This window comes from Vicia villosa, linkage group LG1, assembly GCF_029867415.1.
Source record: "Vicia villosa cultivar HV-30 ecotype Madison, WI linkage group LG1, Vvil1.0, whole genome shotgun sequence".
In the NCBI taxonomy this organism is placed as follows: domain Eukaryota; kingdom Viridiplantae; phylum Streptophyta; class Magnoliopsida; order Fabales; family Fabaceae; genus Vicia; species Vicia villosa.
In genome coordinates, this window is record NC_081180.1 from 130,024,054 (window position 1) to 130,039,286 (window position 15,233).

The 15,233-nt window shown below is 38.6% G+C and overlaps 1 protein-coding gene across 1 annotated transcript; it reads right to left on the reverse strand.

Annotated features, from left to right (window-relative positions):
- Window positions 1–644: 644 nt before the first annotated feature.
- Window positions 645–4,398, reverse strand: LOC131653979 (uncharacterized). The gene is made up of 3 exons (XM_058924348.1): window positions 3,970–4,398; window positions 1,675–3,018; window positions 645–782 (listed from the first exon to the last, which is right to left on the reverse strand). Exons 1-3 carry the CDS (start codon window positions 4,396–4,398, stop codon window positions 645–647), a joined length of 1,911 nt encoding a protein of 636 aa, XP_058780331.1.
- Window positions 4,399–15,233: the final 10,835 nt, after the last annotated feature.

Here is a 15,233-nt window from a genome sequence, read left to right on the forward strand (position 1 = left end):
TGAGATGAACCTTGAGATATAGTTCAAGCGCCCTAAGAAACCACGAACCTCTTTTTCTGTCTTCGGGACGGGCATTTCTTGTATGGCTTTTACCTTGTCAGGATCTACCTCTATGCCTCGTTGGCTCACTATGAATCCCAGCAACTTTCCCGACCTCACGCCAAATGTACACTTGTTCGGGTTCAACCTTAGTTTGAACTTCTTCAAGCGTTCAAACAACTTTTGCAAGTGTGTGAGATGCTCCTCTTCAGTATAGGACTTAGCGATCATGTCATCTACATATACCTCAACTTCCTTGTGTATCATATCATGGAACAGTGTGACCATAGCTCGCTGATATGTTGCCCCAGCGTTTCGCAATCCAAAAGGCATCACCTTGTAACAGAAGGTACCCCAGGAGGTCATGAAGGTGGTTTTTTCCATGTCTTCGGGAGCCATTTTAATCTGATTATACCCCGAGAATCCGTCCATGAATGAAAACACTGAAGCTTGCGCGGTGTTATCCACTAGTATGTCTATGTGCGGCAGTGGGAAGTCGTCCTTTGGACTTGCCTTATTTAGATCTCTGTAATCAACACACATGCGTACCTTTCCATCTTTCTTAGGTACTGGCACTATATTGGCGATCCATGGCGGATATTCAACTACGGCGAGGAAACCTGCGTCAAACTGCTTGAGTACCTCTTCTCGGATTTTGTTATCCATGTCAGGCCGAACTCTTCTGCGTTTTTGTTTGACAGGTGTACAACCCTCTTTGAGTGGTAGCCTATGCACGACGATGTCTGTATCCAGCCCAGGCATGTCACGGTATGACCAAGCGAATATTTCCACATAGTCATGGAGGAGTTTGACCAGTGTTGCTTTTATGCCCACGTTCAGTGTTGCCCCAATCTTGATTTCCTTGGGTTCTTTGTCGGTGCCCAAGTTTATGATTTCGATTGCTTCTTGAGGAGGGAGCATGCTTTTGGATTCTCTGTCCATTAGCCTTGACAATTCTTCTGGAAGTTCATCGTCTTCCTCATCCCCTTCCTCAGACTGATCAGCGAGAGCCTCGAATTTATATTGAGTTTCAGCAGTATTATTATCGGTGATGTTAGAAGGTGATCTGCACAAGTTTATGTTTTTATTATTTTTTTTAGTATGCAATTATGATTGTGCTTTGGTTTTATGCAAGAATGTTATTTGTCATTTCGAGAAAGTGAATGCAAGAACGAGACAAAGTTTTCGATACCAAATGCAAACGACAATTTTATTCATAAACTTAACTTTGAAAGTAAATGGGGCCCTTACAAACCAACTCTATGCTTCGGGCGAGGCATGAGCGACATTGTTTTTTTTTTTAATAATTGAAAGGGAAAAACACACAACAAAAGCAAATTACTTTGAAACGTAAACTATCTCCGGTATCTCCAAGCTTGTTCAATTTTGAAGTTGTTCTCCTGGCCTAATCATCCGGATGAAATTGGACGTTCCTTCCATACTAGATATCATGGATACATGCTCATATCCACATGTGACAAAAGTCTGTGCAATCGGAGGGAATCGTTGCTCTTCCTTTGCAACCTTCTTTGTTGATTGGCATCCTAACCCCAGACGATCTTTCTTCTCTTGCACTTCTGGAATTTTGCCCCAGCCTTCCATCTTTGTGTCTTGCAGGTCTCTCCAGGATGTTACCGCCCTTCGCGTTTTCTCAATTGGCAGTGTGACAGCAGTGGCAATCTCTAGTGCCTGGAACGAAGTCTCTAATGCTTTTTCCCCAGCCTCAATGTATCGGTATGAGTCTAGATTGCTGACAAATATGTCCTCCTCCCCACTGACGGTTACTATAGAGTTTCCATCCACAAATTTCACCTTTTGATGCAGGGTAGAGGTAACTGCCCCAGCCGCATGGATCCAAGGGCGTCCCAATAAACATGTATAGGCAGGCTCAATCTCCATCACTTGGAAATTGATGCAGAAAGTGTGAGGGCCTATTACCACAGGGAGGTCCACCTCTCCAAACACCGGGCTTTGCGACCCATCAAAGGCTTTGACCACCAGACGGCTTGGTCTTATTACCAGTCCTTCCAAATCTATCTTGTCTAAGGTGGCCTTTGGCATCACATTTAATGACGATCCTGTGTCGATCAGCACTCTAGACAGATGAGCTTTCCCACATTGTATGGAGATATGCAGGGCTTTGTTATGCTCTTTCCCTTGTGAGGGCAACTCGTGTTCACTGAAGCTTAAGCATGCCCCAGCAGTAAGATTAGCCACCATTCCATCAAATTGATTTACAGTGATGTCTTTGGTTACATGGGCAGCACTCAAGATCTTCATTAGGGTGTCTCGATGTTTTTCTGAATGAATTAACAGCGAGAGGAGTGATATCCTGGATGGAGTTTGGTGCAACTGATCCACTACCTTATAATCACTTTTCTTGATTAATGCCAAGAATTCTTCGGCATCTTTGTTAGTGATCTCCTTGTCCATGGGTGTGCTTCTTTCAGTAGGGACCACAGTATCTTGATCATTTGCTTGTGCTGAATTCTCCTTTGATTTTGCAGTATTGAATATGCGACCGCTACGAGTCATACCCCCAGGCCCGACGATGTTTGTCACATCGGTACTAGCATTAGACTCATATTCCCACGGGACTGCTTTCATCTTGTCCACAGGGTATGGATCCCTGACTGGGATAATCCTAGTGCGTACTTGTGCGGGTATCAGCAATGTGGCTTTGGCGCAAGGGATGATCAACGTCTTCCTTGCCCCTTGCCTTGGTATCATTAACGGTTCATTCCTGTCCAACATGGCCACATACTCTTCCTCAGGATATTCTTTAAACTGAACTACCCCTTGATTCACGAGTCTTTGCAAGGTTGTCTTAAAGGCTTCGTTATGTTCGAGGACGAACCCCTTTGCAAGTAGATACCTCTTAAGGGCATCTATGGGGGAGCTCCGTTGTTGAACAAACTCTTGCTCGGTGACTACCTCTATTGCATTGACTGCGCCATCATGGCGGGGCATAGGGTTTGTCTTCACATTAGGTTTGTCAAAAGCAATTGCTCCTGACTCTATCAGGTCCTGAACCTTGTGCCTAAAGGCCCAACATTTTTCCAATGTATGCCCCGGAGAATTGGCGTGGAATTCACACCTCTCATTAGCTTTGAAATTGGGCATAGTCTTTCCAGGAATCGGAGGTGGCATAGGCCTGAGTTCCACTAACTGCTCATTTAATAGATACTTCAGTATCTCACTTTTAGAAGTGGGCAAAGGGTTGAACTTCCTCGGGGGGCCTTGGAATCTTTGTTGAGGTGGGTATGTCATGGGAGGTCTAAACTCTTGGTGCACTACTGCATTGGTCTCCCCTTCCTTGTTTTTAGCGAAGGTTGAGGTGGGCCTCTTAGAGTGATAAGAGTTAGATGAAGCTCCCTGTATTTTCCCATCTTTGATTCCGTCCTCAATTCTTTCTCCGATAACCACTAGATCTGAAAATCCCGAGGATACGCTTCCAATCATTTTATCGTAATATGGTCCTTGCAGAGTTCTCATAAACATGTCAACCAGCTCTTTTTCCAATAGTGGGGGTTGGACTCGAGACGCCAGTTCTCGCCATCTTTGGGCGTATTCCTTGAATGACTCTTCCTTTTTCTGGGACAAGTTCTGCAGTTGCATCCGATTGGGTGCCATGTCCAGATTGTACTTGTACTGCTTTAGGAATGTATTAGCAAGGTCGTTCCAGCTTCGGATATGTGTCTTTTCTAACTGCATATACCATTCAACAGATGCCCCACTCAGGCTGTCTTGGAAGAAATGCATCATTAGCTTTTGATCACTGGCGTAAGCAGCCATCTTCCTGACATACATGCGCAGATGACTTCTAGGACACGTGAGTCCCTTGTATTTCTCAAAGTTGGGTATCTTGAACTTATGAGGAATAGTCAAATCCGGCACCAAGCTCATTTCGTAGGTATCCACATCAAAGACATCATATCCTTCTACTGCTTTCAGCCTTTCTTCCAGCGCCTTGATTTGTCCGTTATTTCTAGCGCTCTCTTCAGAATCAGCTTGGGTTTGCTTATGTTGGTACTCCTGATTCGGCTCGTCTACCTCCCCATATTGTAAATCCACATAATCCTCATCCTTAGGTGGATTGTTAGCAGGGATACGAACAGTGCGAGGCGCCCCCTCTTTCTGAGTAGCGGGAATGAATCCTTCATGGGAGGCTTCTCCCTCTTCATGGGTTTTGGTAACCCTCTTTGATGAGTGGGTGTTTGACTTATGAGGGTCAAAGCCTCGAACATATCCTAACAGTGGATTGCCATCGTTTGGCGTCTCCTCATACCGATTCCGAGCTTCCCTCGCTCTTTCCTGCTCATCCTTAATGTCCTTCATGAAGCTCAACATTTGAGCCATTCCTCCCTTAATCTCATCCACAGTACCTTTCAGCTGGGTTACTTCCTCACGAAGGGCGGCTTGGTTCTGTTCCAATTGTTCCATTGCCTTTTTCTTTTGAGATCTTGTCTGAATCCGCGGTTGAGTTGCAATGGTGTGACTGAATATGAAGATAGTTTTTCTTATGTTTTTTTTTTGAAATAAATATGATGTGCATGATATGCATGCTATGCTTATGCTATGTTCATGTCTTATCCACATTATTATAATACATATATATTTATATATTATTTTTATTCTTTCTCTTTTTTTTTTTTTTATATATATACATGTACATCTTTCCTTTTTTTTTTTTTTTTGCACATATGTATTATGTATATATTTTTTTTGTACATGTATATACACATATGTTTTTTTTTTTAGAGAGGTAAACAAGGTTGGTAAATATTTATAGAAACGATGAGTAACGAAAAAGAAACACACTTTATTGAAAAGAAAATACTAATCCATTGTTGGTTCACAAAGAGGAAGGGAAACTGAAATTAAAAATACTCAAAATAACTTGAATTAAAAGTACTTGAAATAAAAGCAACAAGGAAACAACATAAAGCTAAGAACGCCTTTGGATGTCTTCTTTGAACTTGTCCACCATACTCCTACAAAGCTCCATAAACTCTTTGACGACTTTAGGAAGGATAATGGGAGAGGATTCTGCTCTTTCCAAACTTTTTGGAATATCCAGGATTAGATCATTACACAAGAAGACTAGCTTATCATAATCATCGCGACATTTCTCATAGTCTTCAAGCATCTTAGGAACCATGCTCACATGCTCGTAAGCTGTAGAAACGATTGTGTATTGTCTTTTCCAATAGTCTCTTTCGTTCAAGGCTGCCTCGTGTATCTCTTTTTCTCTCATGAACACTTCCCGAAGTGATACCATAGCTTGAAATGCTCTTTCGTACTCACCCGTACGCTGTAAGAGTTCTTCTTCCGTGGTTAATCTTCTTGCGTGCTCTTGTTGTCCAGCATTGAGGGCTTCTTGAAGATCATATTTGAGATTCCTTATTTCATCCTCTTGATCTTTAGTCCTATCAGTTAATTCAAAGATTACAGCTTCCAGATTTTTCTCAGATTCTGCTTTGTCATGGGAAGCCTTCTCATAACGCCTTCTCCACCTTGCAATTTCCGTATTAGCTTGCTCCAACCTCTCATCATGAGCCTCTAAATTAAAGTTAGCACTTAAATACCCTTCAGTTGCACGCTTTCTTTTACTTCTTTGCCTATCATTTTCTTCTTTCATCGCTTGGAGTTCTTGATTTTTCTCTTTAAGGTCAAAGCGTAGTTGGCTCCTTTCATTAGTAAGCTGATGCAAATCAAGCTCTAATCTCTCTTTCTCCTTTCGGGACGCCTCTAGGGCAGCCCTAATTCCTTCTATCTCTTCGATGGATAAAGGAACAGGATCGGGAGAATCAGGCTTGTAGGCGGGATCCACAACAAAAGGAAGCAATACTTTCTTAACTCTTTCTTGAACCCATGTGGTGTAAGGTTCCTTTGCAATCGCATTCTTTGGCCCAAAATCTCTTCTATGAACACTACTCCAAGCTTGAATTACCTTCTTCCATGTCCTTGGCTCACCTTTCCCATTATCATGCAAAATCAATTCTTTTGTACGTTGCTCGGAAGGTTCTTTATCCATGGAATGACCCAATTGACGTAGTGCTAAATTAGGATTATAATTAATACAACCAAGAGTTCCTATCAATGGCACATTGTTGAATTCTCCGCATTTGTAAATGATCTTATCTGAATTTAATTTTCTTGCATACCATAGAATAGAATCTGCTTTAAGAGCCCTTAATTTTTGAGACCAATCATTCCTAGTTAATTCTTTGATGAAGCAACTAGCTTTGTAGAGATGGGAAGTCAACCAAGAATAGAGCAAATGAACACAACACACTAGCACTCCTCTCTTTCTTTCATACCTCATATGAATAGCATAGTAAATGTTAGCGAGGATAGTCGGAGTTGGATCTTTGTCAAAAAGCCTAAAAGAAGTGAAAGCATGGATAGCGGTAGGATCAACATAATCAATATTCTTTGGCAATAAAACAACACCAAAAACCAAGAGAGCTAACACATGTCCACAAATGTCCCATTGTTTCTTTTGAGCAAACATTAATGCTTGATTTTCTAAATAAGATCTTTTGAACCCATGCACTTCTCCCTCAGTTTTATAATGAACTTTTAGTTCTGCAGCGGACATTCCCAAAGCCTTTTCTAGATCTGAAAAGTCAACTTCCTTACCCACACCAGTATAGAATTCCTTTTTTATCCTCGAAAAACCCAACATAGCATCCATTTCTTCTATGGTAGGTGCTAACTGAAAATCCTGGAAAGTAAAACATCTCAAAGGCGGATCATAGAATTGTACCAAGGCGGTGATAGCTTCTTCTTGCACTTTTACCCTTAGCAAATCCAAGATATTACCATAGCGAATCTCAAATCGATCCAAAGCACCTGATGGCAATTTTTCTTTGATTATCTTCAATTTCTTGATGTCTGGAGTAGAAACAGTAAAGTGAACAATTGTCTTCTTCGTACTCATCCTTCCTACATATTCACCACCAAAATACATTTTACCAAATATATATACATATATGTGTATTATTATTTTTATTTGTGGATAAGACATGATGAAAAATGTAAATGATTAAATGATGCATGCAAACACATAACAATAAAAAAACACAATAAAAATAATGCAAACATAGAAAAACAATTAACAACAAAAAAACAAACAATTATCATGAAATTTCAAGGAACCCAGGTTCATAGGTTCGACGTAGGGGGCTCTTGGGAGCCAACCTTTATATGGGGGTTCTAAAGGTCTCATGGGGTCGTTCGTAGCCTCCGAGACTTTTCGTCTCTTCAGATTTTGGAACAACTCATTTTATCCATGAGGTTCGAATTTTTGGGTAGGTTCTCGGAGAGATCAGCTAAGTATCCAGTCCACCCCTCCACAAAGTCAAGCTTCGTTTCGGACCTTTCCAAATACCTAACCCACTCCGAGTGGAGTTATCAGTGAGATTCGTAAGGCGATTCATGTCCCCTTTTGGTCTCAAAGTTAACTCCCACATTTAAGGTTTAACCGACATAAAAATAGAGCAAATATATATAAAAAAAATAAAAGCAGATATTTTCAGGCAGATAAAAAACATAAAACAAATAAACAAATAATACATTTATTAAAAGATGAACCTTCCCCAAACCCTAATTGTGGCAAATTGCCAACCCTACAGTGCGCCACAAACCAAATCACAAACCTAACCCTAAACCCTCTCAAGCCTTAAGGAGCATAATAATTCACTAAAAGTGTTGTCCCCAGCAGAGTCGCCAGCTGTAGCAACCTGCCTAAAATTCAACTTAGAGAGTCGCCACCTATTCTACCAAGGCGAATAGGAAACCTTTAATGGTTAAGAGATTAAGGGTAAGATACTATATTCGGGTTAAGGGAAGGTGTTGGGCACCCAAAACCCTTTCCTAAAGGCTAATGTTCAAAGATTAGGGTTGCATGGCAGGATTTGTAAAGAAATGTGGCAAACAAAAATATAATGACATGATTGAGATTTTGAAGAGGGGGACTCGCCTTGTTGCCAAGTGCCTACGTACCTCCTTATGGAGGATCAGAGTCTACGTAGTTCGGGAAGGGTTGTACGCCATTTAGAGTTTGAATTTGATTCGATATGGTTTTTTTTTTGGAGGCTTTTTGGTTAGCCTATCGCAGTTTGTCTTGTCTTTGTAATTTGAACGGATTTTAGAATTATTAGGATTTGGGCGTACAACCCTGATTTGGCACAATTAACCGCAATGATCAATAGGTTTGATCACCATAGTTAAAAGATTAAGGATTTGCATTGTTACCAATTCAAACCGATTAATTCGATTATCACTAATAACGACTTATTTGTATTTTATTATTATTTGATAAATTTTATTTTATACTGTTACCTCTCATAACCGGTTAATACGGTCACAAATAATAACAGATTAATTATAGAACGAGGCAGGATTAATCACCACAATCAATAAGATGATTGCAGCCATTTAATCGAATTTAATTGGATTTTTATTTTAATAAAAAAAAAAGTACTTTAATTATTTTTATTGTTAACCACAGCGATTAATCGGTTTAATCGGCGCAAATAACAAATTAAAACATATTTTATATAAATGTCATATTTTTATTCTATAAATAAAATAATTTTAATATAAATTATTAATTATCAACTAATATTTTAATTACAAGAAAAACAAATTGATTAAATTTTCATTAAGTTTTTATTAAGGTTTTAATCCTGTATGGCTGCTAGTAGGGTGTATAGTATGGGTGTCAATTCCAGAGCGTTAGATCTAGGGCTAGTGGGAGTTAATGGCCCAGATCAAAGGGATGCATGGTGAGCTCCATAGGCATAGGCGCACAGGATTGAGTTTGCAATTTTAGAAAAATAAATAGGCGAAGGGGAGGCTCGAACCCATGACCTCCCCCTCACCAACGTTTCACACAACCACCAAGCCACACGCATACACGCGTTAAAGAAGCGTCCCCAATATAATATATATAAAAGACAATGCGCAACAATAAATCAGGCGCGAAATTCAAATGATCCAACCAACGGATGCCAACGCATCATCTTCTTCGCCAGTTTCCCTAAAGGCCTGCAAATTTAGCTACGAAACTGCTACGGCTTTACTCGTAGCAAACCAGAACACGAAAATAGCGATTAGGCTATACTCTCCCATAAATCTTTCGCGACCCCTGCAATCGTCTCACCTAAACCATGCGAATTCATTCATATATTCAATTAACCCTAATTTTAGCCCTAATAAGAAACCCCAAATCGGAACCCTAATACTCAAGATCACCTCTAATGGTGGAATACGATTAAGACACGAAAACTCCACAAAACAAATCCAGGAACGATAACAGCATCATAATCAAGCATAATATATCAATAAAAACATGTAAAGATGCATGAATTCCTCTAATCGATCCAAGTTTCCGAATTACTTACTTTGACAAATCGGAGAGTATTCTGGGGGTGTTGGGGTCGAGCAAAGATCCAGACACGTTCAGAAGCCTTTGAGGAACCTTTTGCAAGCTTCAGAAACTCTTGAAAGTCTCTAATTCTTCAAATCCGAATCTTGGTTTTGCGTGACTTTTTTTGTGTTCTTGCAATTGCGTTTTTCTCTCAGAATTCCGTCCCCTAGTCTGGTGCTTTATGTTCTCTACTTATAGGGAATAGAATTAGGTTAAAATCTTGTCCAAAACCTCACTTGAATCAAATCTTACTACTTTGAGAATTTGGATTTTATTTCTTGAATTCTAAGCTACCATATTTGGCCCAATTTGTATTAATTTCCTTCTCCAATCCCTATGCACGAAATTACATTATATTTGATCATTAATTCTGATTGGAAATCAAACAAAATATAATTTTAACAAAATATTTGATTTTTAGTCTTTATTAAATCATAAAAATGAAATAAAAAATACATTAATTCAAATATAATGTTAATTTTCGTGGCAAGTGGTTTTTGGGCATGCTAATAGCTTATGGACCAAGTTTGTATGAAAATACTATGGGCCCTTTTGCAAAGTTTCTCCATTTGAACCCTCTTTTTTTCACATTTGGTCCCTAAAAGTCTCCTAACTTTGATCAAGCATATTTCCCTCAATATTTGAGCTATGGAGGCGTTCTAATACTTTTTGGAAACCTCAAGAGGTCCTCTACAAGCCACTTTGGAATATATTTTTCATTTGAAGCTTTCATCTCGATCATATCCTCTTTGGGAAAAAACTGCTTTTGAAGGATGCCTGAAAATGACCTGTAATCTTTTGTCTTGCATCTCTTAAATGAAGCATTTTTGGCCTTGGCTTGTGAGACACAAAGTTGTAGAGAATCCAATTTCCTTCAAAATAGGCTTTGAGTGGAGAATTTCTGATGTTCCATGTGAAAGTTATGCCCAGTCAAAGTTGGGTTGACTTTCTCCTAAGAAACCCTAATTTGAACCTTTCTATATTTGTTCATCTCTGAGTTTCTATTAATGGAATCATGATCAAGCTTTGATCAAATGATGGATATACATCCCCATACTTGTTGTGTGGCCAATGGTTAGAAGTTTGGATCATGCCTTGACTTTGGATTTGAATCAGTTGATTGTAGATCTTGAGATTGTTTGAGCAGGTGACCTTTGGAGTAGTGCCTTGACTTTTGCCATAGATTTAGATTAGATCACTATAAACCATACATCCTTGATTAGGATCCTTATCTCATTGATCCCTCTTAGGGGAACCTCAAACCCTAGCCTTAGGAGACTCTTGACTAGGGGTGTTGCTTGAATGAATCCCTAGTCTTTGAATCTTTGTAAGTGAAATAGATGGGGCAAATTTTGGGGTATGACAGCATGATAAGGCTCTTCATGTGTTCATATGGAGGTTGAAGAGTGAATCTGAGTTTTGGGGTGATTTGGGGTGTGTGAGTGGTTCAAACACATCCCATATGATGTTTATGAGTTGCTAGAACCATCACTTTGGCCATAACTTCAAGGGTTTGGAGGTTGAGTTTTGTACCTCTTAGAAACTTAAGAAACTTGCATTCTAAGAAAGAAAGAGAAAGCCTATAATTTGTGAGACTTTGGTGTGTTTTTGAATGGAGTTTGGACCTCTATTTATAGGCCAAAGAGTCTGAACTCAGAGCTTTGCAACTTGCTTCAAGGTTTGATGATTTGGCTTAAAGGATAGAAAGGAATCTTTCACATTTAATGCATATGGTTAAAAGTAACTAAACCATGGTTATTTCTCTAAGCTTCTTATCTCTTTCCATTCTGATCTCAAACCAGAAATATCTTTCAATTATTGCCTCTATGTGTCATTAATTGGATCATTTGGTAGAATAGTGCATAACTTAGTGAAAATGGCATGAAATTCTAAGTGAAAAGCTCACTAATGTCAAAATTCAAAACCATGGCTACACTCCATATTTTTTCATGCTCTTGGACATTTTGGAAAGCTCATATTACACACTTCAAAACCCTAGTTGAAAGTTTCTTCAAGATCTTTAAGGAAGTGGGTGAAAAAGATCCATGAACTTTGAAGAAAATGAGGTTTTAAGTGAAGTTTTCAAAAAGTACCAACTTTGAAGCTCCATTTCTCTTAAATGGTTGATCTTTTGGAAAAAAATTATATGTGTCAAAGTTGTTCATTGGATCAAAATCTACAACTTTCATGTTGGAAGTTTTTTTCAGTTTGTAGGTGAAATTTTGAGAAATTCCCTTCCAAAGTTTTGGAAAAACCATTGAAAAACACTTAGAAATTTTTTCTAAGTATAAAAGTCAAACTTTGACTTTTTGATTCTTGATTAATTTTCTTGATTTTTCTTGATCAAATGACTTCATATATCATATATTGATGATTCAAAACTTCAAAAGTCATGGTTGACCAAAATTCCCCAAAAGTCAATGGTGATCTTGTACAGTTGACTTTTTCAGACGAATCGCGTTTCTGGAGATTTCAAATGAAACAGGCTATCCTCACCATATGAATGGTATGAATGGATCTCATTGAAGCATTAGAGGATATTGAGCCATGGTTTGAGTTGTGACATCTTGTCCTGATTAAAAAGTCAGTTGTTCAGTGAATTAGGTCAAAAACCCTAATTGTCGACCAGATGAAATTGATGACTGTAGGTCTTGAATTGAGATGTAATTTCCATTGGATTGTCAAAGGGATTATTTGAAGATGATTGAAACTTTTGATTGACTTCCTGGGGATTTTTAGGGTTTCCCAAATGTGATCCCTGATTTCAGTCCCTGATAGTTCAGAACCCTAATTCTGATGATTTGAAATTTCACTGTTGATCAATCCTTGTATAGGAGATGTCTTGAGCCAATGGATTAGGCCAAAATAATGCACTTGGGGTCTTGAAGTCATGTCCCAAGTCATTAGGTTAAATCCTGAGCAAAAGTCAGGAGTATACTATCTTCAGTCAAAACCCTAATCTAGTTGGTTCAGAGCCTTTGAGCTTGTTGAAATGAATCTCTGAGGACCAAATGTTGATTGTTGATGAAGATGATTCATTTGAGATGAAGGGAGAACAAAACCCTAATTGACTGTTTCTTGCACTGATGAGTGATCTCTTGATTAAATCCTGCTGAGTCACTAGTAACAAACACAAACTATGCAATTTGTTAGAGATGCAAATGATGCATATGCAAATGATATGAGGTGGTATCTTAGGTCAAAAATTGGGGTATGACAATTCAGATTTAGCAATTCATACCAATCACAAGCACAAATCATTAGTATGCACCAATAACACAGCACGATCATAACACCGGATTTCATCCTGACATGTCACAATTTATACAAAGACCATGCAGACTCTTATGCATGTGGTACCAAAATTCGTGAATCACATCACAGGACTTCTCTCTTTGATACTGCCCTCTAGTCGCTCACACCCCACATGGGCACACGACTACTGCCTCATCGCTCACACCCCACATGGGCACACGATGACTTCCCGCTAATCTCCACACAATGGGAATTAGCCTTCCAATGCAAATGATTCATGAATGAATGCACACATGTCACATACTTATAACATCATATATCATCATCAATCCGATGCTTAACATCGCTTATCACATCTTACCAACAACGTCACGACAAGTATGTACATGTACATGCATCATTCAAAACAAATCAATCATCATCAATCATCAAAACACATGATAACAACATTTACCACGAATAACATCCATCTGCATCATCATTCATCAAAACACATGATAACCATATTTACCACGAACAACATCCATTTGCATAACAAGCAGAAGCAATCACATTATAACAACACACATCATTGCACATATTCAATTATGCAAACAACAATTCATTGCACCTCATCAACTATGCAAAACAAGAATAAACCACATTTTGAAGAAAACGATACTTTTCAAAATAAAATCAAGTTATTGTTGTTTTCTTTATTTCATATGGTATAGCATTTAATTTAAGAAACAACGTCCAAAACGGCGTATAAAACGGACTTACGGTTTGAAAATTAGAAGCTTTTAAAGTTAGGACAGTTTTCAAAACGTGCTGCTGGAATTTGTACTGGAACCCGGTTCGTCCCACATGGGAACCGGTTCCTGGACCCAAAAATGCCATTTTTAACGTTCTAACACAGTGGAACCCGGTTCCTCCCACATGGGAACCGGTTCCCACGAACCCAGTAGCTGAAAAACATGGTTTTTAAGACTTTTATGTATCCCAAACACATACCAACTTATACCATTACGAAATTGATCACCAATAACATCAAAATACTCTAAATACATGATTCTAATGCACAAACAACATACCACAACACCATATAACAATACTACATCATCAATTGCAGTCGATTAATCAAATCATACATGTCAGTGTTGGTATTTCACAAAACCTAACATCCCAAATAGAGATTCTAATCCCTTAATTCAATCCTAACATCATCAAAATCATAATACCATATAATTAGAGTAATCACCCCTTACCTTAGCCAAAGATTTCTCGATTGGTCTTCTCCCTCTTTGTTCCTCTTCACGTATCAGCTTCCCAATCTCTCGTCTTTCTGCTCTGCTTTTCACGTTCTTTTTTCCTTTCTCCCAATTCCTTATTTCCCTTATTTTATGAAAACTAAAATAGAGTATTATAATGGGCTTGCTTAGTTAACACCCCCTATTCTGCTAACCACCACTCTAAGCCCAAAGCCAATATTTCAATAATTCTATAATAATTCAACCAAACACCAAAATAATTCTAATTAATAATTTAATTTCCAATTAAATTGAAATTAGAAAATATGGGGTGTTACAACTCTCCCCCACTAAAAGAGTTTTCGTCCTCGAAAACATACTTCTAGTGAAAAGTTCCAGATAGGAGTCCTTCATCTGACTCTCCCGTTCTCAGTTAACACTTTCTTAGTCGAACCTCAAAATTCATCTGACATAACCAACATAAGCATGCCTCATGCATTCAATCTCAGCTCTTACATCGCATTTGACCATCCCAAGGTGTACCGCTCGCCATATCTCCCAAGGTTAACGACAATGGAGCGTCAAGGTGCGACTCATACAATACGCCCAATAACTGAGTAATATAATTACACAACCATGGTATGACCACACCCGATCAATACTGCAGTAAAGCATTCCATCTACCGAACGTGCCAACCTTAGACACACTTTTCCATATGAGCGCTGAAATAGTACTTACACTCTTCACCAACTGCTTCCTTCAGGAAACTCGATAATGATATTCCTATACCATTGAATTTCAACTATCTGACTCCTCTCAAGTCATACCAGCAATTATCCAACATGTTACATTCCGCTTTTTCTGCATTATTTGATTACTCACTACAATCATCATTACTAATTAGATTTCTCAGTTTTATCCAATTCCAACTCTCTTTACTCATTCGTTCAAGAATCCTTCTTTATCATACATGGAATTAATCTACCACTTAGCAATACTTACTCACACTCAAAACAAAGTCCTGATTTACTTCCTCTATGTAAACATTCCCACCATCAGAATGAGTACACACAAGTAATTATAATCACACTCATCATCCTTAATATACCATTGCTTGCAAAATAGCTCAAACTGAGCTCCGCTCTTCTCTAAGAATTAAATCAACTTCGTTCTTCGTAGAGTATAATTCCTCATTATATCTGGAAATCTACAATAATACCTTACAACAGTACAAAATTATTATAGCATCATATAGTATCAACTCACCGCC